At 44.6% G+C, this 23453-nt stretch overlaps 1 protein-coding gene across 1 annotated transcript; it reads left to right on the top strand.

Annotated features, from left to right (window-relative positions):
• The first annotated feature begins 387 nt into the window (after positions 1–387).
• Positions 388–22423, top strand: LOC138102815 (transcription factor BTF3-like). Its single transcript, XM_069000585.1, has 6 exons — positions 388–524; positions 848–916; positions 13247–13360; positions 13569–13770; positions 20575–20637; positions 22053–22423. The coding sequence occupies exons 2-6, from the start codon at positions 848–850 to the stop codon at positions 22097–22099; spliced, it is 495 nt and encodes a 164-aa protein (XP_068856686.1). The 5' UTR covers positions 388–524; the 3' UTR covers positions 22100–22423.
• Positions 22424–23453: the final 1030 nt, after the last annotated feature.

Here is a 23453-nt window from a genome sequence, read left to right as displayed (position 1 = left end):
CAACATTTAAATATCTTCCAGGCAAAAAAAAAGCCAAACTAAGGACAGATCCATTCATGGGAAAAAAAACCCTGCCAGGTGAGGCTGCAAGCAAGAGAAGGTGAGGGAAGCAGGGAGGGAATGGAGATAAGCCACACACACCAAACCAGATCGCAAGCAGAAACGAACACGCCCGAAGAGAGAGGGGAAGAAAAGGGGGGGCGGGGAAGAGGCGTGGGCTTTACCTTGCACCCCAGCTCAGCCACACAAATAAACTTACTTAGTGCAGCACTGGAGTCCACCACTCCCTACAAGTAGAGTAACCTCCACTCGCCATCTCATGCTTCTAACTCCTCCCGCGGTGGTGGCTCCGCCCCTCCTGATTTCACTGCCGCGTAGGGCGCACTCTCCTGGTGTAGGCAGTGGCAGAGCGGCGTGCCTGGCTTCCCTTCCGGCCGCCATCTCGCGTGTTCTGTTCACTCCTCATCCCTCTCCCATAACCCTCATCTCCCCTCGCTCTGGCACCGCTGCTTCCGCTCTAAGAGGTACAAAGGAGACGGTGGGGAGGGACTAGGGTGGAATTTGTTGCGCGACCAGGGGCTGCGGGTTAGTGGGCGGCTGTGGTTGGGGCAAGGCAAGGCAAGGCAGTTACGGGCAGGGCCTCAGGAGAGCTGAGCTGAGCTGAGCTTCGGCGGCACTGTGTGGCAGACCGACCCCCGCCCCGTCTTTCCGTCGGGTGTGCAAATGTGGTGAGGGGTAGCTGCGGAGCCCTTGTGCCCACCTACTTTACTGCCGGGCCCAGGTTGTGGCCTGGGCCGCCGAGTGCTTCCTGACCTGTTTTGCATGGGTGCTCTTGTTGCTTCCACAGATGAAAGAAACAATCATGAACCAAGAAAAGCTTGCCAAGCTCCAGGCCCAAGTGCGCATTGGTGGCAAGGTAGGAATTGTTTCCCATCCCTGCCTTTGGGATTGTGTGTCACTGTCCATACACTGGACCTCTCATGTGGGATCCTGAAAACTCGGGTGGGGAGCAGCCCTAAAAACTCCTGCCTTGGCTGGACTGTCCTTGGGGGAAGCTGCACTGCTGCAGGGATCTCTAGTGAGTTCAGTAGAAGCAGAATGTAAGAGTTGAACCTCTAGCCTTTTTTGTTTGGATTTGTTATATTATAGCTGACTTGTAGCCTATATTCTTATATAGACTATATTAAAAGGCATCTGGGATGGGGCAACCCTGGATGTATGTACAAACCAGGGAACGAAACATTGTAGAGCAGCACTGCAGAAAGGGACCTCGGGGTCCTGGTTAATGGTAAGTTGGATATGAGTCAGCAGTGCCCTGGCAGCCAGGAGGGCCAACCGTGTGATGGGGTGCATCAGGCACAGCATCTCCAGCTGATCAAGGGAGGTGATTGTCCTGCTCTGCACTGGTGCAGCCTCACCTCGACTACTGTGTGCAGTTTTGGGCACCACAATATAAGAAAGTGTTATGAATAACTGTTTGAGATACCCTTGCTGCTGATTTTTTAAGCTATAAGTAAAAACCAGATTTAATATTAAGCGACAGCATGACAAAGTTTGTTGGCAAGATTCACTCTACTACTTACTAGACAGTTAAGGTACACCAAGGAGAACAAGCAACAACAAAACCAAACAAAATCCAGGCAATCAAAACAGAAATGAACAGAGAGCTATCTAGGGGGGATGTGGGGGTGTGTGTGTGTGCACGTGTGACAAAAGGATAGTAAGGGCAAGGATAAAAAGGAAATGGCCTAAAAGCTTAACAGCGCTCAAACTTAACAGTACTTCAACTTAACTTATACCTTAACCTTAACAACTTAACAGAGGAATAACAATTGACAGCATTTAACCTAAATTATAACTTTGAAGTTAAACTTAGCAACTTAGCAAAAGAACAACACTTAGCAGCATTTTACTCAGCTTATAACTTATGACTTAACATTACTTACAGGCCTAACCTACTTAGATATCTAAGGTACTTAAACATCTAAGAAAGCAGCATTTCTCCTAGATTTGCTATAGCATATGTGCATGTGTATGCACACAGACATAAAGAGTCAGTGCAAGTTACCTGTGAAAAATTCCCCTCAAGGGTACGTGAAATATTCAGATGACTTTGCATCTCCCCAGCGGGTGAAGGGTCGGGCCTCAAGGAGCGGGGGTATTGTTCCAGGACTCGTCGTTGTTTGGCGATCCTCTGAGTATAGCAAACTTGAGAGTTCACTAGCTCTGAGAGGCCCCACTCAGAGGGAGGTTGCTGGTCACAGCCCGCTGCAGTCCAGAAGAGCTCAAAGGGTCTCATTTTGGAGTGCTGTTTATAGGGTTGCAAGAGAGTGGGCTTTAGTCATAACAGTGTTTCATCCTGGCCACAGTTTGGGTCAGCACTTTCTTTGAAAGTGTGAGAACAGGGATGTTATGCCATTCAGGCAAGGAAAACAGTTTCCAAGGCTGTTCATAAAGAAAACAGGAGCTTGTTAGGCAGCAGCAGTTCCTGGGAGCAGACAGTGTTTCTGATAAGCTCAAGAAGAGCTCAGCCCAGGTGCTGTTTGTCAAGGCTGCTGTCAAGGCTGAGGCCTAACAAGTGTTTCTCAGATCGCAGTGCAGCCTGGAAAAAGGGAGGGGATGCACCACCACAGAAAGATGTAAAGGTATTAGAGAGCATCCAAAGGAGGGCTATGAAGATGGTAAAGGGTCTAGAGGGGAAGCCATATGAGGAGCAGCTGAGGTCACTTGGCTTGTTCAGCCTGGAGAAGAGGAGACTGAGGGGAGACCTCAGTCTACAACTGTAGTTGCCGTCTACAACTTCCTCATGAGGGGTAGCAGAGGGGCAGACTTCTCTCTGGTGACCAGTGATAGGACCCAAGGGAATGGCATGAAGCTGTGTCAGGGGAGGTTTAGGTTGGATATTATGAAAAGGTTTTTCACCCAGAGGGTGGTTGGGCACTGGAACAGGCTCCCCAGGGCAGTGGTCACAGCCCCAAGCCCATCTGAGTTTGAGAAACGTTTGGACAACGCTCTCAGGCACATGGTGTGAATCTTGGGACTATCCTGTGCAGAGTCAAGAGTTGGACTCTATGATCCTTGTGGGTCCCTTCCAGCTCAGGATATTCTATGATTAGGATTTGAAGTAAGTAGACCTTACAGCAAATTATCTTGGTTATCGTTTTCATAATAGACTAGAGGGCTATGTTCCAAATTCTCATAAAAAAATCTTTAAGATGCCTGTGGCTGTTTTCTTGCTTTTTAGAACAAAGCTAGAGTTTCTGTACTTGTCATACTCTTAATCATTGTAGAATAACATGCTCGGAAGACCTTTTTATTTTATTATAACATCTGAATTTATGTAGCTTTGTGATATTTTATAATCTGAAAATAAAAAAGTATGTTTAGTTGTATGCTAGTAAACATATTAATTACAGTTTCAGTTTTAAGGCAAGAATTTGTTAGCAATTTATTGTTTTTTATACCTGAGAAATGCGCACACAATATTTAGAATACAAGCTATTCTAAAATAAGACAATGGGAGTAGTGGTAAGGGACTCTGGAGTACAGGTAGTTTTTTCATCAGTCCTCCTGATCAAAAGGAAGGAGTTTGAAAGTGTTAGTCAAATTTGGCAAATCAACAGATGGTTACAGGACTGGTGCCACGGCTGGGGGTTTGGCTACCTAGACTATAGGACTTGGTTTGAGAAAACTGGTCTGCTAGGGGCTGATGGGTCCATCTGTCAGAGAAGGGGAAGACCAACTTCAGTCATAGGCTTGTCAAACTGGAGAAGAGGGCTTTAAACCAAAATTGCTGAGAGAGGGGAAACTCAGTCTATCCCACTCCTACTAGTTAGATTCTGGGGCTAGGGAGAGATGCCCAGAGCCTGGAGAGGGATCGCAGGTCAGCAGGAGAGCATCTGAATAGTAGCACCAAGGAATTCCAGCCATTCCAGCCAGTAAGTCAGCTTCATCAGGGGCCCAACTTAAATGCCTCTATACAGACACATACAGCATGGGGAATAAACAGGATGTGCACATGCCTGCAGGGCTATGATCTTATTGGCAACACAGAGACATGGTGGGAGGCTCCTGTGATGAGTATTTGAATACAGGGACACAGGCCCTTTAGGAAGGACAGGCAGGGGAGACAAGGAGGTGGTGTTGCCCTTTATGTCAATGAGCAGCTGGAGTACATGGAGCTCTACCTGGGGATGGATGAGGAGCTGACTGAGAGTTTATGGGCCAGGATTAAAGGGAGGGCAGGGACAGGTGACATAGTGCCCAGGGGTTTGTGAAGCTTTTTTGTTCCATCCCTTCCCCGGGATCCCAGGGCACCAGTGCCGCCTGCTCCCCGAGCTCGCTCCGGAGCGCCCCCTGCAGCCACGGGGGAACCATCGCACCTGCCCTGCTCACCGGGAGCCGCCAGCGCCCCTGCCGGCTGCGAGCAGAACTGCACCCGAGGGGAAAGGGCCTGACAGCCGAGAAGGCTGGCACTGGGTTTGTGATTGCTGTTACTGCCATAGTTATTGTTGTTTGTTTGACTGGTTATACGCATATAGATATATAATAGTAAAGAACTGTTATTCCTATTTCCCACATCTTTGCCTAAAAGCCCCTTGATTTCAAAATTATAATAACTCGGAGGGAAGAGGGGTTGCATCTGCCATTCCAAGGGGGGCTCCTGCCTTCCTTAGCAGACACCTGTTTTTCAAACCAAGACAGATCTTGGATCTGCTACAGGCCACCTGATCAGGAAGACTGAGTGGGTGAGGCCCTCTACAGGCAGATAGGAGCAGCCTCACATTCAGAAGCCCTGGTCCTCATGGGGGACTTCAACCACCCTGATATCTCTTGGAGGGACAACACAGCAGAGCACAAGCAATCCAGGAGGTTCCTGGAATGTGTTGATGACTTCCTTCTCCAAGTGATAGAGGAGCCAATGAGGAGAGGAGCTATGCTGGACCTTATTCTTACCAACAAGGAGGGGCTGGTGGGGAATGTGAAGCTCAAGGGCAGCCTGGGCTGCCCTGACCATGAAATGCTGGAGTTCAAGATCCTTGGGGCAGCAAAGAGTGCACACAGCAATCTCACTGCCCTGGGCTTCAGGAGAGCAGACTTTGGTCAGTTCAAGGATCTGCTTGGTAGAGTGCCATGGGATAGGGCCCTGGAGGAAAGAGGGGCCCAAGAAAGTTGGTTGCTATTCAAGGATCACCTCCTCCAAACTCAGGAGCAATGCATTCCAACAAAGAAAAAGTCAGGCAAAAATGCCAGGAGGCCTGTGTGGATGAACAAGGAGGTCCTTGACAAGCTCAAACAGAAAAAGGAAGCCTACAGAGGGTGTAAGCAAGGACAGGTAGCCTGGGAGAAATACAGCGAGATTGTCTGAGCAGCCAGAGATCAGGTTGGGAAAGCTAAAGCGCTGATAGAATTAAATTTGGCCAGGGATGTCAAGGGTAACAAGAAAATCTTCTATAGGTACGTCAGTGATAAAAGAAAGACTAGGGAAAATGTGTGCCCTTTCTGGAAGGATATGGGTGAGCTGGTTACCCAGGTGTTCTGGGGTGACTTTATGATACTGTATTCCCTATCATCTGCCCTATGCCAGACATGAGTTCTGTGCCTTTAAAGCTAGCTCTGGGAGAGGGGGGAGAGCCGGTGGAATTCTTTCGGCAGTTTGTGTTCAAAACAGAGATAGCTCGCTGGCTTCTTCTGCCTAGCTGCAGAAGTGGATGTAGCCCCCCCCCCTCAAAAAAAAAAAAATTCTGGGTAGATTTCAGAGTCCTTTGTGGGTGTGGCTCTCTCCTCTCTGGGAGAACAAGAAGAAGCCAAAGTCCCAGGGCTCTGTATTTTAGCTAAAGAAAAGAAAGGAGGGATGGCTGAAACCTGCCTTCTTTGGAGGAGATGTTCCTTTCAGAGCATTTCCCTTAATTTGTCTCAAACTGGGACACCAGGACATGGAGAAGGCTGAGGTACTCAATGACTTTTTTGCCTCAGTTTTCACCAGCACACCACCTGAGTTGTAGAAGGTGAATGCAGGGATTAGGAGAATGAAGAATCACCCACTCTAGGAGAAGACCAGGTTTGAGACCATTTAAGGAACCTGAGGGTGCACAAGTCCCTGTGACCTGATGAGATGTATCCACAGGTCCTGAGGGACCTGGCAGAGGAAGTGGCTAAGCCAGTATGCATATAATATTTGAGAAGTTGTGGCAGTCCAGTGAAGTTCCCACTGACTGCAAAAGGGGAAATATAACCCATGTTTTTAGAAAGGAAAATGAGGAAGACGCAGAGCATTACAGGCCCATCAGTCTCACCTATCCAGTGCCCAGCAATATCATGGAACAGATCCTCCTGGTAACTATGCTAAGGCACATGGAAAATAAGGACATGATTTGTGACAGGCAACGTGACTTCACTAAAGGCAAATTGTGCCTGACAAATTTTGTGGTCTTCTGTGATGGGATTACGGTGTTGGTGGATGAGGGAAGAGTGATGTCATCTACTTGGACTTGTGCAAAACATTTGACACTGTCCCACATGACATCCTTGTCTCTAAACTGGAGAGACATGGATTTGACAGATGGACCACTCAGTAGATAAGGAATCAGCTGGATGGTCATACTCAGAGTTGTGGTCAACGGCTCAATGTCCAAGGGGACAGCAGTGATGAGTGGCATCCTCAGGGGTCAGTATTTGGACCAGCACTGTTTAACCTTTGTTGGTGACATGGTCAGTGGGATTGAGTACACCCTCAGCAAGTTTGTTGACAGCATCAAGCTGTGTGGTGCAGTCGACACACTGGAGGGAAGGGAGGCCATCCAGAGGGACCTGGACAAACTTGAAAAGTGGGCCCCTGAGAACCTCATGAAGTTCAGCAAGGCCAAGTGTGAGGTCCTGCAGCTGAGTCAGGGCAATCCCAAGCATGAGTACAGGCTGGGCAAAAAATGGATTGAGAGCAGCTCTGGGGAGAAAGACTTGGGGGTGATGGTTGATGAGGTCAACATGACTTGGCAATGTGTGCTTGGTGCCCAGAAAGCCAACGTTGTCCTGAGCTGCATCAAAAGAAGTGTGACAAGCAGGTCGAGGGAGGTGATTCTGCTCCACTCTTGTGAGATCCCACCTGGAGTACTGCATCCAGCTCTGGCGTCCCCAACATAAGAAGGACATGGACCTGTTGGAGTGAGTCCAGAGGAAGCCATGAAGATGCTCTGAGGGCTGGAACACCTCTGCTATGGTGACAGGCTGAGAGAGTTGGAGCTGTTAAACTTGGAGAAGAGAAGGCTTCAGGGAGACCTTAGAGCCCCTTCCAGTGCCTAAAGGGGCTCTTAAGAGAACTGGAGAGGGACTTTTTACAGAGGCATGGAGTGATGGGACAAGGGGCAACAGTTTTAAACTGAAAGAAGGTAGATTTAGATTGAACATAAGAAACTTTTCACTATGAGGGTGTTATGATTTGGTTTTAAAGTTATTTAGAAATTCCTCTGCCTGAATTAAGGTGCAAAGGAGACCATATGCCAAAGTCAATAGTATGAGTTTTATTTAATAGTAGATATGAGAGAGAGAGAAAGACAAGAGAAAGAAATAGAAAATAGGTGGGGGGACAGAAAGAGAGTGACAGAGACAGAATAAAGAAAATATCAACATCCGTGAATCCCGATGATGTTCCCGTTGATCCTCTCCAGCTGGTCTTCTTGGTGGTGAAGGCTCCCTCAAAAGCATAGAATCCGATGGACTAATGTAGGCTCAGGCCAGGTGGGAATGCCCAGGTACCTCCCCCGGGGGGGGGGGGGGGGAGTCTCTTGCAGCAGACTCTGGATCTGTTTCATCATTTTGCATTACATGCAGTCCTGTGGTGCTAGGCCTCTGTGGAGTGCTTTAGGGGGGGGTCTTTGATGGATTATGACACCCCCTCAGCTGCCTCTCACATGAATATCCCATGGATGCGGCCTGTGGGGTTGGGGGTTTTACAGCTGGGCTGGATTGTGTAAGGGAGGATGGGTGTTCAGTGTCTCTGACCAGAGGTTACACCACACACCCAAAACCTCCTCCCCCCCCCCCCTCGGTTGGGGGGGAGTTTGTGTAAACTTGGCTTCTGTGGGGTGTGGTCTCCCCCACCCCAAACCCAGAGAGAGATGATTCTCAGTGCAGCTGTTGGGTTTGGCTTTCTTGTGAATGCATTCCTTTTCCTCATCCTTGTTTGTTTCTCCTTACACCTGAGATGATTGAACTATAGTGTCCCCTTTATCTAGGTGGCTTAACTCACAGTCCAAAGCTCTTCAAGGAGGTTTCTGTGGTTGTAGCTTCTTTATACAGTTTTTGCTATAATGGGCAAAATTCTTTTATAACAATGTTTAAGGCATGAATCATTTCAGTCCCTGACAGAGGGTTGTGAGGCACTGGCACACGTTGCCCCAAGAAGTTGTGTTTTCCACATCCCTGGAAGTGTTCAAGGTCAGGTTGGACGGGGCTTGGAGCAACCTGGTCTAGTGGAAGGTGTACCTGCCCACAGCAGGGGGTTGGAACTAAATGATCTTTGAGATCTCTTCCAACCCAAACTCCTCTGTGATTCTATTCAGCAGAATTCTTGTTGACAGCTTCCAGTAGCTTTTATTCACGTGTTGAAGCTTTTTTCCTTTAAATGGATATTTAGGCAACCTTAAATCAGAATTAATCCAGTAATTAACTGGCTTGGCAATTTTGTGTATTCTTTATATGGATTACTAGTTAAGCAGAGGACTGCTGTATTATATTGATGATTATGTGCCTGTTACTAGCATGTGTGTATTGCCTATAGAGGGCTTTAACCTTTATCACTACTGTTTTGGGGTTTTTTTCTTCTTTCTTGTGAGAAAAGGTTGCACATTGATGGAAGATTTTCATAACACTGCAGGCCTGCAGATCTTAAAAGGAATATAAATATTATATTTAGGTGGAGGGCTATTGTAGTACTTCATTGTGGAGGGCTGGGAGCCCTTGGCACAAGAGCCCTCTGCACTCCCTTGGAGGAGAGAGGCCTGAGGCCAAGACGACCTTCCCCAGAGATAAGCAACCTTCCTCTGGGTCATGGTGAGAAAGTGAACCACCCCCAGCATGCCTTGTTTCTATATGGTAATAGCCTGTACCCAGTTGGCTAATTGGTTTCTACCCCACCCCCTGCCTTTCCCATAAAAAGCTCCTGTTTCTGCCCCTCGGCAGGGAGCTTTGTCCCTTGCCACCCCTTCACAGGGACTGCTGGACAATAAAGGCTACCTCTGTGGAACTGCTATACAAGGCTCCTGTCTCTGTCCCCGAGTTCACCTTGGGTGATTTCACAAAGAGCTGAATCACAAGAGCTGGAATCACTTGTAGCTGAGAAATCGCTACACTTGCTGAAATCACTTGCTGCCCAGGGAAGCTGGCCACCGCCCCTGGAAGAGTTGTTCCTTGCAGGACACTCTTTCTAGGAAGGTCATGGCACACTGGGTTGTCCATCCCCGGCCACCTGGAAGCAACACTTCATTATGTGGAATTTGATATTTTTGTGTAGGATGTTGATACAGGTAAATGTCATGTTGATTCTTACAAACTTTTTCCTGGAGAAATCTAGAGCTCTGTGTCTGTAGGGGAACTTAACCTTTGCTTGTTTTGCTTTCTAAAAAGGAGTGGTCTGGAATATTATGTAGAAGTATTTTTTAAAAAAATACTTTCATAAAATCATTTACATTTGTAAATACCTCTAAGATCATGTCCATAAAATATTTTGGGAAAATATGTGTTCAAATTTTATACAAGTGTGTAAGTCCATCAGATGGAGATGTCTATTTGGAATAAAAAATAGTGTTTTGGGTTTTCTAATTTGCATTTGTTAATTATATTTTTGATAGCTTTATGGTCTCTGACTCTTTATTGTCAAAATTTGACTACAACTTAAGAAAGATTGTCAAAGGGAAAATTAATGGGCTTCAGAAATTACTAAAAACGGCTCAGAAGTGTTTCCCCTGTGGCACCAGAGTCAAAAACTGACTTTTTCGGTATCAGAATCAGTTGTTTAACCTTATTCTTATTTGGCTGAGAAACGATGTTGTCCAAACTTCTGCTCATGTCATGCACCAATTTTGGATTTTCAAAGCTGTTTTATTATGCCTTAGTCTTACATTGTTCCAGTAACCTTTAAGCAATCTTGAAGCTCATTTCTTTAAACCCTGATGATGCTACATAAGTTGCAGCCTGAAAAGAGCTGTAAACTGTGGCCAGAACTGCTACTTATTTTTCACAACTGTTTCATAACTTCTTGGAACAAAAATGTCAGAAGTAGAGCAACAATGAAAGTTCATTCTAATTCTAGGTAACTTGTTCCACCTAAACAGTTGACATTCACAGCTCTAGGTACTCCCTAACATAAACCAGATGCAACTCCATATTGTCTTGACACTGTAAAGGATAAGGGATAGAAAAAAAGAGAGACCGTTTGTATTTACTGGGATGGTAGACTAAAATCTGTTGTGCATTCTTCAATAGGAAGCTGATGGTTAGGGGTATTCCAGCAAAGTTTTTTCTGACCATTGTGGACCTGATTTCCCTCCCCCCCCCTTTGCAACAATGGTATAAGTTACTGGAGTGCAGACATGGCCTGTCACTACACTGATTGTCATTAGTATTGCTGTAGCAGTTACACTTGCACACACCTCCTGCTGTGCAGTACATATACTTTCAGGAATTACACTGCTCTGTCTGGCAATGAATGTATAACCAGGTGAATTAAGAATTCAGTTACTCAGAACTTTAAAGGTCAAAGATATTGGTAGGGGTTATGTGCCAGTTTGGCCAAATTTAGAAATATATCCTCTGAGAGAAGGCAGGTCACCACCCCTCCCCCACCAGGTTCAGGGAAAATAAATTTTCCGCAAAGGAAAGTGAAAGAGATAAAAACTATTTATTTAACAAACACACAGGGAAAGGAAAATAATGCTAAATAATAAAATCTCTCGCTGTGGAGAAAAAACCTGGGAAAGTGTCAGAGTCCTCCCTTTGGTCTCCTTGGAGCTGGGGCTTGGCCCAGGGCCAGGCTCTCTGTGCTCGGTGGAAAGTTCTCCCGATGTGTTCCAATATTGAAGCAGTCCAGCAGAAAAGGGAGAAAATCCAAAATTCCAGGGAAGGAAAAAAAAAAAAAATTAAACTCTCAGTCTCTCTCCGGAGAAAAAGAAGCTGAACAACTGGCCAAAAAAAAACCTGACTCGGGGAGCAGCAAGCCGGGTGCTTGCTCCCTCCCTTGCCGCAGCTGGGAGAAAAAAAAAGTCGCTATCTCTGTGTGACCTTGAACAAGCTGCAAACTGCTTTGAAAGCGTTTTGCTCAGTTTTTCCTTCCCCCTTTCGGGCTCAGTTTAGAGGCATAGAAAAGCACAAAAATTAATTTCTGGGCATAGGCAGCGATATGGGATACACATCATAAGGTCACTCCAAGACAGGTTAGTCCTAGGAATGACGTCTGAATAGATCTTTCTGTAGTGGTTGATTTGTCACCAAATGAAACTAGCAACTCTTTAGGCATACAGGACTGTAGAGTATGTCAGTTCAGGAGATGATCAGTTTTCAACTTTATGCCTATGGTAACAGACAAGGATACACTTGAAGTTTTTCTTTCCTAAGCAGGATGTTGCAGAATCCCCATTAGACTTAGGAAATAAAGTTTCTGTGATGCATTGCATCCTAAAATCTCACACTTCTCACAAACATGCAAAGCTTGCTTTAGCAAGGGAAAGACTGCTGCAGTGCAGTTGGAGTGGGGTTGTGTGTGCTGTAACAGAGAAATAGAACTTTGCATATGTCGCGGGTTGGGTTTGTAACCCTGCAGAAACACCAATTTAGTGTAGTGGTTTGGTCTAAAATACTCATTACTGTTTATCTTCTGTGAGATAAGAATTAGGAGAAATGCAAAGCACGCACCAAACTTGAAAGAATATAAAGAAGTTTATTAACAGACCTAAAAGAAGGAAAAAAAATTATATCACCTTCAGAACTCTCCTCCTCCCCCCACCTTCCTCCCTTCTCCCACTGACAATGTAAAAAGACAACCCTTAAGATGTTCAATCTGTTTACCACTTCCATAATAACCTTGTTCAGTCCATTTAGAAAGAGAAGTCTCTTCTTGCTCATGCTATGAAAACATTATCACAACGAGACAGCCGCCCACTTCCAAATATTGTTCAGTCCATTTAGGAAGAGGAGTCTCTCTGCTCGCAATGTGAGTCCCTTCCCCTGACTTGCAGCTTTTCCCGCAACTGCTTTCGAGGGTCCACTCTTGAAGTTTTTGGGGTACAATTTTAAAGTTGAGCCGTTCAGAAACAAAGAAACAGAGGCCTTTCTACTTCCCTGGGAGCAAAGGGTCTGCCTCATCTTCATTGTTAGGACTATCTCTGGAAGCATCTCTAGGAATTGAGGTTTTCTCCTTTCCCATTTGGAGCAAAAGTCCTCATCTGGTTCATCTGGTTCATCTCTCTCTGTCCAAACTTCTCATGAAATTACAGCTGCGGCAGCATCTGCCTATTGCTTACGAGTTGAACACTCCACCCCCCATATCTTCATGAAATTACAACGGGATACTCTGATATATCATAGCTTCACAACAGACTTTCAGCTTTAAGCATCTCCTCTCTCTCTTCCCTCAGGTTTTCAGCTCTTCACAGCAATAAAAGGGTTAATCTCACCTCAGCCTTGCAGCTGTGTGGCTTATCGCTGTTGGTCACCTGACCTCTGCCGGACAGAGGTGCCGCTTTGCTGAAATCTTGGCCGCAGTGGAGGGGGGGGGGGGTGTTTCTGAGCTGCTCTGGTTGCACACGGCAAGGCAGTGGGGGGGGTTCCATGGCTGGAACAGGCCCATGGCTCCAGGCTGGCCGTGGCCCGGCCCGGCCTGGCCCAAGCAGGGCCTGGCCGGGCCCGCTGGCCCCCGCACGGGGCCCGCAGCCACCTGTGCCAGCACCGGAAACGAGAGAGAGCTTGGGGGGGGAGTTTGTCTATTCTTAAGTGTGTATCACAGAGGCGGTCACAACTTTAAGTGGCTTAAAGAATTGTCCATATTCAAACTGGCCAGCTGATAGGTTCTATCAGGTCCCAGAGGAAGCTGTAAGCACCCCTCAGCAAGGACATTCCTTCCGGGACTATCCTTGCTAACCTATGACAGCATATAAAGTTGATTTGTAGATGGCTGCAGAGTAGTTATATGGCCACAAGAATTAGAGTTTGCAAAGAACTAATTGGATATTAATTCATTACTTTTTTTTTTGCAAAGGGTACTGCCCGCAGAAAGAAGAAGGTTGTCCATAGAACAGCTACAGCAGATGACAAGAAACTTCAGTTTTCTTTGAAGAAACTGGGTGTCAACAATATTTCTGGAATTGAAGAGGTAATTGCTTGAAAGGGAAAAATGCTTTTCTATATATAAATATAAAATGTATAAAACTTAATTTCATTGTAGCATCTTAAACTTGCCTGTAAATTATCTATAGGTGCTTAATTGAGCTTTAGGAACTTCAGCTAGTTTCCTGTTAAATTGAAAAATCATGCTAAACTGCTTGAAATACTGGTTTTGTTTTTGGTTTTTTCCCTTGCAGGTAAATATGTTTACCAACCAAGGAACAGTCATTCACTTCAATAATCCTAAAGTTCAGGCATCCCTGGCTGCTAACACTTTCACTATCACTGGCCATGCTGAGACAAAGCAGCTGACAGAAATGCTTCCTAGCATCTTAAATCAGCTTGGAGCTGACAGTTTGACTAGCCTGAGGAGACTGGCAGAAGCCCTACCCAAGCAATGTAAGTTAAAACTTGAATGCATTTCCTGCTGGCAGCTATGGGGCTTATTTGTATAGCTGCAGTGAAATTCAGTGCACTCTTACTGTCTGCAAGCATATTATAAAATGCTAAAGAAATGAGACAAATCTTATTTATAGCTCAAATCCAACAATGAATATAACAGAATAAAGCAGAGGCACCTGTTTCTCAGCATATCTTGCAGCTGGTCTAGGACTAGAAAGTTGTAGCCAGACAATTTCATGGTAGTTTGCTACTTGCTGTGGCTACCATATTTTGGCATACCTAGTTCATTAAAGCTAGATAGAGTTATGCTGAGAAAGTTAGGTTTTAAAAGAAGGTATGTCTGTTTTGACACTTTTAATGGAAACAAAAAATAGGGAGAGGGACTTGAGGACAGACATCTTGCTACTGCTTTGTTCTCTCACAGGTGTGGTGAAGGTATTATTTCTTGCATGGGCTTTTTGATAGCTAAGAGGGAATTATATACCATTTGAAAGGAAATATAATTTCTGTGTGTGTAGAACAATGTAGAGAACAGGACTAGTATGATCATTAAGCTAGATACACCAACTTTGTATTTTATCCTTAAATTAGTAACAGAACCCAAACACTTTTTCTCCCTAAAACTATGTGAGAAAAGTAGAGGAGGGACTTAAGTATGTGGTGTTTGGAAAAGGTGCTGCTGGTGCTACAGGGTAACAATTGGGAGCATAAGACAGGCTTGTTGATACTGGGACCATTTTTCATGTCCTGCATGTAGGGTCTTCCTACTTACTTTCTACTTCTTGTGGCAGTTATGAACTTGATTGTTACGGTTTTTCTTCCTGTGCTTTGCTGCCAGCATAGACTCTATTTCCATTCCTAAAGCTGATGATGCTTCTTGTGCCAGTTTGGCCAAATTTAGAAATATATCCTCTGAGAGAAGGCAGGTCACCACCCCTCCCCCACCAGGTTCGGGGAAAATAAATTTTCCTCAAAGGAAAGTGAAGGAGATAAAAACTATTTATTTAACAAACACATGGGAAAAGGAAAATCATGTTAAATAATAAAATCTTTCACTGTGGAGAAAAAAACCTGGGAAAGTGTTAGAGTCTTCCCTTTGGTCTCCTTGGAGCTGGGGCTTGGCTCAGGGCCAGGCTCTCTGTGCTCGGTGGAAAGTCCTCCTGATGTGTTCTGACATTGAGGCAGTCCAACAGAAAAGAGAGAAAATCTGAAATTCCAGGGAAGGAAAAGCAAAGTTCAACTCCCAGTCTCTCTTCAGAGAAAAGGAAACTGAAAAACTGGCCAAAAACTGACCAGGCAGTGGCAAGCCGGGTACTTCCTCCCTCCCCTGCTGCAACTGGAAAAAAAGTCGCTATCTCTGTGTGACCTTGAACAAGCTGCAAACTGCTTTGAGAAAGTTTTGCTCAGTTTTTCCTTCCCCCTCTCAGGCTCAGTTTAGAGGCACAGAAAGGCACAAGAATTAATTTCTGGGCATAGGGCAGTGATATGGGATACACATCATAAAGTCACCCCAAGACACTTCTCTTTTCTCAACTTCCCACTGAAAAAAATTCTGCTAGTAGTGTTCAGGAGGTGAGGTAAACTGCTTTCCCAATGAAGCTCAGGTCCCTCCTTCCTAGTGTCAGCTGTGTGGCTTCCTTGTGGTAGAAGTGGGACTTGAAAGAAAGAAAACTTGAAGGATTTAAAATGAACCTGTTAAGATCTCTCTTCTTATAAAAAAGTGAGACAACTATTTATTTAAAGGAGGGGCTTTTTATCAGGGAATGTATCATAGGACAAGGGATAACAGTTTTAAACTGACAGAGGGCAAGTTTAGATTAGATATTAGGAAGAAATTATTTATTCAGATGGTGGTGAGGCACTTACATGGGTTGCCCAGAGAAGCTGTGGCTGCCCCATCCCTGGAAGTGTTCAAGGCGAGGTTGGACAGGGCTTGGAGCAACCTGGTCTAGTGGAAGGTATCCCTGCTCATGTCAGGGGGGTGGAACATGATGGTCTTTAAGGTCTATTCCAACATAAACTATTCTGTGTTTCTATGATTCATGTTAGTTCCTCCCTGTTGTTTTGGATGCCATCTGTCCCAGGGACAAACGCTTGTAACGGACACCTCAAATCAATGTGCCTGCCACTTTCTGCTACAATTGTTCTTTTTTTTCACTTCATCACATTTTTATATGTGGAATAATACTGTTCCAAATAATAGCTTTGCTATAGTTGTGACAAAGTTGTACTTGTGTCTGGGAAAGGGTGGGGCTGTGTCTAACTTGACAAGCATGTTTGTCATGGTGTAAGTCATTGCTGCTGGGAAAGAGTGGAGAAACTTGCTCAAGTCATACAACTCCTGTGGTTTGAATTAAGGCAGCAATCTGATATAAACATGACATAAATATCTCCCAGCTCTTTTATCTCTGAGGGCAGTTTCCCAAGGAATCCCATGCAATAGTGCTCTAAATGGCTGAAAGTTTGCCTCTGAGGTTTAGGGTCCTGACTACTGTTTTACCCATCCAGTACCCCTCAAAATTGAGAATTCTACCCAGGCATGATGGCTGCAGCCCAGGCTGCCTCCAGTCTTGACCTCTCCAATAAGTTAGAGAGACTTTAGAATCATAGACTCATCAAGGTTGGAAGAGACCTTTTAAGATCAAGTCCAACTGTCAACCCAGCACTACCACTGTAACCCCTAAACCATATCACCCAGCACCAGATTCAGACACCTCTTAAACACCTCCAGGGATGGCGGCTCTACCACCTTCCTGGGAAACCTATTCTAATGCCTGACCACCCTAACAGTGAAATTTTTTTTTTCTAATATCTAATCTGAATCTCATGTCTCAGGTTAAGGCCATAAATTCTTCCGCATTAGTGAGCAACAGGTCCAGTAGTGCCTCTCCTCTGGTTGGGCTCTCCATCACCTGTACTAGGAAGTTGACCTCAAAGCACTTGTACTGGGTCTGGCTGACACAGAATTAGCTTTCCCCATAGCAGCCCTCACAGTGCTGTGCTGTGTATTGATAGCTAGAAAGGTGTTGATAACATACCAGTGCTTTGGCATTGAGGCTGTATCTCCAACAATACCTCTTCTTTACCCCCCAAGGACAGTAGGCTGGTGGTGGGCAAATAACTTTGGAAGGGACATAGCCAGGACAGCTGATCCCAACTGACCAAAGGGATATTAACATCTGCTCAGCAATAAAAGTTAGGAGGAGGAAGCGGGGGGGGGCATTCATTATTAAGGTATTTGTCTCCTGGAGCAACTGCTACACATACTGAAGCCCTTGTCCCAGGAAGTGGTCAGACATTGCATGTTGATGGGAAGTAGAGAATAAATCTTTTGTCTTCCTTTGCTTCCACATGCGGCCTTTGCTTTTGCTTTATTAACCTGCCTTTATCTTGACCTATGAGTTTTGTTCCATCTTATTTTCTCCCCTCTCAGGTCCTGCTGAAGAGGGGAGTGATAGAGCAGCTTGGTGGGCACTTGGTGTCTGCCCAGTCAACTCACTTCAGCACTCCACTAGTTTCCTGGACTGCTTGCAATTCACTGCCATTTTTCCAGCAGATATCTGGGTGGTTAAAGTCCCCTATCAGGATCAGGGCATGTGAGCATGATGCTTCCTGCAGTTGAACCACAAAGTTTCCTTTCTTGACTTGGTCTCTAATTTTCACCCATAAGCTTTTGACCTGCGTATTGCTGTTCGCCAAAGATCACTTCATGCAATCAATCCTGGTTTTGGCATAGACAGCAACTCCCCCACCTCTCCTTCCTTGTGTGTCCCTTCTGAATAGTTTATAGCCATCAGTCATAGCACTCTAATCATGCAATTCATCCCACCAAATTTCTGTGATAGCAATCAGGTCATGGTTTTCCATCTGGGCAGCTGTTTCCAGTTCCTCCTGTTTGTTTCTCATGCTGCATACACAGGTATAGAGGCACTTCAGCTGGACTATCTGCCACATCCCCTTTTTAGAGGAGCTCACCCTAATTCCCTTGAGGCAATTCACAGGTGTTTTCTGTTTCTTCCTCATGCCTTGGCAGCCCCTGGCTCTTCTCAAGTGCTTAGAAAACCATGTCTTTCCCTCAATAAATCTAGTTTAAAGCTCTGTTTATAAGTCCAGCCGGCTTATTACTCAGGATACTCTTGCCCTGCTTGGTCACTTGAGCCCCGTGAAAATTCATTTATTCCCCTTCTGGCTGCCTTACACCACTTAATGTTAGGCATCAGGAGATGGTGCAGTTCTTTCTCATTTAGGGAAGTTTCTGAATAGTGTAAAACCATTATAGCTAGCTCATGCAGTCAGGGTTTGCCATTAGCATATGTTGGGGGTTGCATTTGGATAAACAATCCCCATGCACATCTGCAGCATTTCATGCTCGCGTAATTCCTACCGAGTGATAGCCTTAAAGATGTTTCATGTGTGTTTTTACTGTTGGTAGAAGCTAGAGTAGCCTACAGGTCCCAGGATTCACTGTCCTCTTCTTCCACCAGCATACAAAATTCAGACTTCCTTAGATGTGACTGTGCACATTTACACTGGTGTCTAGGCAGACCTCTGTCAGGAACTGTAGACTAGATGGATTGTCATTCTGCTTTAGTGTGTCAGCCTGCTCACATTTGTAGAATAGACCCTCTACTCCCATTATATTTGCTTCTCATATAAAGCATTTAAATTATTTGTACCTTGTAAATTAAGCATTGATTTGTTTCAAAACATGGAATGGCTTTTACCTTTTCTTTTTCAGTTATGTCCCACTTCTGTAGCTCTCTAGTCCCATTAAGAAATAGAGTATATTTGATAAACTATGTTAGCAGGCTGTAAGTTAAATTCCAAGGGGGACTTGTTGCTTCAAAATATATCTATTAATGCACAAAAATGCACCAGTATATTTTCGAGGAGGATGCACATCTACTTGAAACCTTGTCATTTTATGTGAACAAAAAAACATAACACTTTTAAACAAAAGCCTTTTTGGATACAGTGGCAATGTTATTATGCCTGTTAATGATAGACATCATACTACAGATGCAGAGTAGCTAGGCAAGCTGCTTTTGTGGTGCATTTTTGGAAGCAACTGTTCTTTGAGCAATTTAGGTTATAATGCTTAAGATAAGCTAAGTGTATCTTAATGGCAACAAATGCAGTTGCAGGGATTTATAGGGTTTAGCCAGAGCTTGTCCATTTTTCAACTGTGCTAAAAGCCTGGCTAAATGCTGACACATTAACCTTGCCTGCAGATTGCTGTGGTGGGTGGGTTGACTTTGGCTGGCTGCCAGGTACCCACCAAGCTGTACTCTCAATCCCATCCATCAACAAGATGGGGAGAAGATACAATAAAAGACTCATGGGTTGAGATAAGGACAGGGGGAGACCACTCACCAATTGCCATCGTGGGCAAAACAGACTCGATTTGGGGAAATTATTTTAATGTATTACCAATCAAATTTGAGTAATGAGAAATAAGAACAAATCTGAAAACCTCTTCCCCCCACCCTTCCCTTCTTCCCGGGCTTAACTTCGCTCCCAACTCTTCTACCTTCTACCCCTGAGTGGCATAGGGGAATTGGGGAATGGGGGTTGTGGTCAGTTCCTAATGCTGTGTCTCTACCATTCCTTTCTCCTCACTCCTCCCCTGCTCCAGCGTGAGTCCCTTCCATGGGATACATTCTTTCAGGAACAGGCTTCTCCAGCATGGTTCCCTCATGGGGTCACAGGTCCTGCCAGCAAACCTGCTCCAGTACAGGCTTTCCACAGGGTCGCAGCCTCCTTTGGGCATTTACCTGCTTTGGTGTGGGGTCCTCCACAGGCTGCAGGTGGATCTCTGCTTCACCATGGACCTCCATGGGTGACTGACAGTGGTGACCTTGTCCTTAAGCCCTTTCAGAACAAAGTTTATGCATTCATCTATTTTCATTCTCTAGAAATCAGGATACAGCCATTTCAGAAGTCTAGTATAAACCTATCTCTTTGCTCATGCTTTTCTTGAAAAACTGAGAAGGATTAGTTAGAATTAAATGGAGGTCATGGGCTAAGCTGTCTCATATTTTCAAGGTAGTACAGTTAAGAATAGCAGTAAAAGTAGTGGCATTGGCACCCAAGGACTTGAGATATCTATTCTTAGCATTATACCGCTTCAGTTTCACAGATGCTTATTGGTCTACTACAATGGACAGGGTTAAGTCTCACTAGCGCTGGCAAATATAATGGGAATAGTTAAGAAATTACTGAGTCAGTAGAGATGTGGACCAGGACATGTGGTTACCTTAACCACTGAAGTATAAAATTGTGTATCCAGTTCCATATTCCTCTGGCTTTGCCAGGGAACAATAAAATTGCCTCTAGTTATGTGTCTACTTTCAGCTTCACAATTACACTTTAGTTTTCTTGAAGGCCTAGGGTCATAAGATCCTAAGATTTCCTTATAACTTGCTAATGTTGTAAAATATGGAAGCCTCAAGAACCACTGAGTAATCAATAAACCAAGCTGCTTTTAAGAGAAATTAGTAAAATCAGTCTCCGTGCTTTTAGCTGTAAATTATTACCATGCAAGACACTATATATCTAGAACCAAGATGGTGGCTAGTAAACTTGTTTAGCATGCATCTTCTCATTTTTCAGCTGGTCTGTTTGAGCATGATTAGTAACATAGAATTAGTTGTAGATTTTTATTTAGCAGGGGAACTGGATAGAGCATTGCAGTTTAGCTCAGACTCTGATAATATTTTCAAAAAACAAAGCAAAGCACCTTTGCAATCAAGATGCTTATGGTGAGCTTGACTGATGCTTTTGAACTGCTTGCTCTTGCAGCTATGGATGGAAAAGCACCACTTTCTACTGGTGGCGATGATGATGATGATGATGAAGTTCCAGGTAAGAACAAGCATGCAGTGGAGGAAAAGGAAGTGAATTTTGCTGAGAGATAATATATGCAGTATAAGACTGGGCCAAGGACAGTAAGAATATTGATTAGTCATTCCTTTCAGTACCTGAAGGGGGGCTGCAAGGGAGCTGGATAAGGACTTTTTACAAGGGCGTGGAGTGACAGGATATGGGGGAATGGCTTTAAACTGAAAGAGAGTAGATATGCATTAGATATTAATTGAATATTGTTCCTCTGTACTTGGCACTGGTGAGGCTGCACCTTGAGTATTGTGTCCAGTTTTGGACCCCTCCAAGAAAGACATTGAGGTGCTGGAGTGTGTCCAGAGAAAGGCAATGGAGCTGGGGAAGGGTCTGAAACACGTCTTATGAGGAGTGGCTGAGGGAGCTGGGGGGGCTCAGCCTGGTGAAAAGGAGGTTCAGGGGAGACCTTATCACTCTCTACAACTACCTGAAAGGGGGTTGTAGCAAGGTGAGGGTTGGCATCTTCTCCCAGGTAACAAGTGACAGGATGAGAGGAAATGGCATCGAACTGTGCCAAGGGAGGTTCAGGTTGAACATCAGGAAGAATTTCTTCACAGAAAGAGTGGTTAAACATTGAAACGGGCTGCCCAGGGAAGTGGTGGAGTCCCCATCCCTGGAAGCGTTCAAGAAACGACTGGACGTGACAGTGCTCTGGTCTAGTTGACAAGGTGGTGTTCAGTCAAAGGTTGGACCCAATGATCTTGGAAGTCTTTTTCAACCTTAATGATTCTGTAATTCTGTGATTAGGAAGAAATTCTTTACTGTGAGGGTGGTGAGGCACTGGCACAGGTTGCCCAGAGAAGCCATGGCTGCCCTATCCCTGGAAGTGTTCAAGGCCAGGTTGGAAGGGGCTTGGAGTAACTTGGTCTAGTAAAAGGTGTCCCTGCCTGTGTCTGGGTTGGAATGAGATGATCTTTAAGGTCCCTTCCAACTCAGGCCATTCTGTGATTCTTTGATAGAATTTCTGTGGGCATTGTTTTCAGATACCATATAAGACTTAAATGGATCATTGGTTTGAGCTAGCATTTTTGTCTCATGTAGGAATAATAGCTATGGCTAAGATAATTATTTAATAGTCAATAAGAAGAGTGCTAAGAAACTGCCTTTTCAGTATCACTTTGCCCTGTTTGTGGGTATGATGAAGTTAAATGCTCTTAGAATTGTGCTTTATAATTCACTATTTCAAACTTACTTGTTTGAACAAGAAGAACAAACCATGAAACTCTTAAACGTTGTTTGGTTTGTATTTTATAAGCTGATTTGACTTTTTTTTGCCATATAACCACTTAATATGACCTGGAACTTTTTTTTTGGGGGGGTGCAAGGGAATTGGCAAAGTTGAAGTAGGTCAGACTTGAATTTCAACATTTTTCTTTTTCTAGATCTTGTTGAAAACTTTGATGAAGCTTCAAAGAATGAGGCAAACTGAACTAAGTGACACTTTGTGAATAAAATTAAAACTTGAAAAGGTACATGGAGCTGCTATTTTATATTGTGACTGCTTTTATTTTATTTTAATTTCCTGATGAGATCTCAAGATGTGTAATATTTGGAAACTCCTGAACCTGCAGCTCTTCTTCAGTTATTGCTTGTACACAGTATTGTTTTTGTGGCCTAGTTTAACAAGCCTATGCTTTGAAATCAGTCAAATTGCTAATGAATCTCTACCTAGACACAAATTTTGAGCAACTTGTATACAAGTAAAACCCCATCTTTGATGAACTTTGGCATACAATAAAGAATATAAAATGAACTTTCTGGTGTGGCTTTTTGTCAGAAAAGCAAGAAAAATAAATTGACCATAACTATTAAGCAATCATAAAAGGTCTTGCTTTTTTTCAGAGCATCTTCCTTTTTGCTCGGTTAAAAAACTGGCTTCTAAAAAAAATTTTCAGTGCATAATGGAGCATTTAAGATTTAATTGGTGAATTCCTAGTGTTTGTGGGTCAGAGCACATGCACTGTGTTCCTAAGACACTTTAATCTACTGAATTTAAGAAAAAGACCTGTATTCTACAACTACTTTATGGTTGTAGGGGGTTTATGTGGCAAGGTTGGAGGGGCTGCAGGAGTGGCTTCTGTGAGAAGACACCAGAAGCTTCCCTTAGTCTGACAGAGCCAATGCCAGCTGGCTCCAACACAGACCTGGTGCTGGCCAAGGCCGAGCCAATCAGTGATGGTGGTAGCACCTCTGGGACAACAAATGTAAGAAAGGGGGAGGAAGCTGAGCAACACCAGCCGGGAGCGAGGAGTGAGACTATGAGAGAAACAACTCTGCAGACAGCAAGGTCAGGGAAGAAAGAGGGGGAGAAGGTGCTCCAGGCAGTCCACAGAGGTCCATGGGGCAGCAGAGATCCATCTGCAGCCCATGGAGGACCACATCCTGGAACAGGTGCAATTGCCCAAAGGAGGCTGTGACCCCGTGGGAAGCCCCCCACTGGAGCAGGCTTCTAGCAGGTCCTGTGGAGAGAGAAGCCCATGCTGAAGCAGGTTTGCTAGTAGGACCTGTGACCCTCTGACTGAAACCTGTCTGGATAGAAATGTGTAGATTTAAAGTTACGTTCCTTGAGAATTACTTTAAAGATAGCATCTTTACTTCTGTTAATATTTGATTTAAAATCTGTTTATGGTTCTTCACTGTTCTTTGTTGGTTCAGTTTTTATCTCAGCCATTGCCTAGCTGTGAGAAAGCAGAATTTGAGCAATTAGAAAGTGGATGCATAAAGTTTTCTCCTTGGCAGAATTATTTCTCATCTATATTATTGCTCTCTATGAATAGAGATGC

This window comes from Aphelocoma coerulescens (assembly GCF_041296385.1).
Source record: "Aphelocoma coerulescens isolate FSJ_1873_10779 chromosome W unlocalized genomic scaffold, UR_Acoe_1.0 ChrW_unloc_scaf_2, whole genome shotgun sequence".
Taxonomy (NCBI): Eukaryota; Metazoa; Chordata; class Aves; order Passeriformes; family Corvidae; genus Aphelocoma; species Aphelocoma coerulescens.
Note: the sequence above shows the minus strand (reverse complement) of the source record. Positions and strands in the feature narration are given on the sequence as shown.